This window comes from Salvelinus alpinus, chromosome 2 (assembly GCF_045679555.1).
Source record: "Salvelinus alpinus chromosome 2, SLU_Salpinus.1, whole genome shotgun sequence".
In the NCBI taxonomy this organism is placed as follows: Eukaryota; Metazoa; Chordata; class Actinopteri; order Salmoniformes; family Salmonidae; genus Salvelinus; species Salvelinus alpinus.
The window spans coordinates 90,015,598-90,018,097 of record NC_092087.1 but is presented as its reverse complement, the minus strand read 5'-3'; the positions used below and the strand labels follow the sequence as shown (position 1 = coordinate 90,018,097).

The window sequence follows — 2,500 nt, the reverse complement described above, 5'->3', positions numbered from 1 at the left end:
TGTGAGTGCGGCGTGCGTGCGTGCGTGCGTCTCACCGATAGTTTGTAGACAGCTGGGTTCTGGTAGATGATGTTCAGCACTGTGTTGTAGTAGGTGAAGTAGGGCTTATCATCCACCGTCCATTTAAAGGTTGGGTTGGAACCGCCCTCTACAGCAGCAGTATAGCTCTGGAACACACAGAGAGGAGATCACACACACACACACACACACACACACACCCCCAACACACACCCCCCCAACACACAGACCCGCAACACACACACCCCCAACACACACAGACACACAGACACACACACAGACACACACACACACACACACACACACACACACACACACACACACACACACACACACACACACACACACACACACACACACACACACCACACACACCACACACACACCACACATACACCCAACACACACACACACACACCCCCAACACACACAGACACACACAGACACACACACACACACATCAAACTCACCACGACTGATTCCATGAGGACTCTGTGTCTGGGATGAGGCTGGACCACCAGACCTCTCAGAGGTGCTTCCACCCCGACCAACAGGCTGAGACTGGCCTCCGTCACCTCGCTGTGCACACACACACAGACACACACACACACACACACACACACACACACACACACACACACACACACACACACACACATACACACACACACACACACACACGTGATGAGCAACATTGAGACTTGAAGACTTGTGTTAGCTTCCCTAACAGACTGATATACTGTATGTGATATACTATATGTAAATATACTGTATGTAGATATACTGTATGTAGATATACTGTGTGATATACTGTATGTGATATACTGTATGTGATATACTGTATGTAGATATAATCTATGTGATATACTGTATGTAGATATACTGTATGTAGATATACTGTATGTGATATACTGTATGTGATATACTGTATGTGATATACTGTATGTAGATATACTGTATGTGATATACTGTATGTAGATATACTGTATGTAGATATACTGTATGTGATATACTGTATGTGATATACTATATGTGATATACTGTATGTAGATATACTGTATGTGATATACTGTATGTAGATATACTGTATGTGATATACTGTATGTGATATACTCTATGTAGATATACTGTATGTAGATATACTGTATGTGATATACTGTATGTGATATACTGTATGTAGATATACTGTATGTAGATATACTCTATGTGATATACTGTATGTGATATACTGTATGTGATATACTGTATGTGATATACTGTATGTAGATATACTGTATGTGATATACTGTATGTAGATATACTGTATGTAGATATACTCTATGTGATATACTCTATGTGATATACTGTATGTAGACATACTGTATGTGATATACTGTATGTGATATACTGTATGTAGATATACTGTATGTAGATATACTGTATGTGATATACTGTATGTGATATACTGTATGTGATATACTGTATGTGATATACTGTATGTGATATATTGTATGTAGATATACTGTATGTGATATACTGTATGTGATATACTGTATGTGATATACTGTATGTAATATACTGTATGTAGATATACTGTATGTGATATAATGTATGTGATATACTGTATGTAGATATACTGTATGTGATATACTGTATGTGATATACTGTATGTGATATACTGTATGTAGATATACTCTATGTGATATACTGTATGTAGATATACTGTATGTGATATACTGTATGTGATATACTGTATGTGATATACTGTATGTAGATATACTGTATGTAGATATACTGTATGTGATATACTGTATGTGATATACTGTATGTGATATACTGTATGTGATATACTATATGTGATATACTGTATGTAGATATACTGTATGTGATATACTGTATGTAGATATACTGTATGTAGATATACTGTATGTGATATACTGTATGTAGATATACTGTATGTGATATACTGTATGTGATATACTGTATGTAGATATACTGTATGTGATATACTGTATGTAGATATACTGTATGTAGATATACTGTATGTGATATATTGTATGTAGATATACTGTATGTGATATACTGTATGTGATATATTGTATGTAGATATACTGTATGTGATATACTGTATGTAATATACTGTATGTAGATAAACTGTATGTGATATAATGTATGTGATATACTGTATGTAGATATACTCTATGTGATATACTGTATGTGATATACTGTATTTAGATATACTCTATGTGATATACTATATGTAGATATACTATATGTAGATATGCTGTATGTAGATATACTGTATGTAGATATACTGTATGTAGATATACTGTATGTGATATACTGTATGTGATATACTGTATGTAGATATACTGTATGTAGATATACTGTATGTGATATACTGTATGTGATATATTGTATGTAGATATACTGTATGTAGATATACTGTATGTAGATATACTGTATGTGATATACTGTATGTGATATATTGTATGTAGATATA

The 2,500-nt window shown here is 34.6% G+C and overlaps 1 protein-coding gene across 2 annotated transcripts in view; it reads right to left on the bottom strand.

The window, feature by feature from the left end:
- Window positions 1-2,500, bottom strand: part of pkd1a (polycystic kidney disease 1a) — a 173,188-nt gene that overhangs the window by 106,711 nt on the left and 63,977 nt on the right. For both annotated transcript variants that reach the window (XM_071389881.1, XM_071389882.1), the window contains 2 exons: window positions 489-597; window positions 36-167 (listed from right to left, as the gene is read on the bottom strand). In XM_071389881.1, coding sequence (XP_071245982.1) covers window positions 36-167; window positions 489-597 — 241 coding nt within the window. The remainder of the gene's footprint in view (window positions 1-35; window positions 168-488; window positions 598-2,500) is intronic.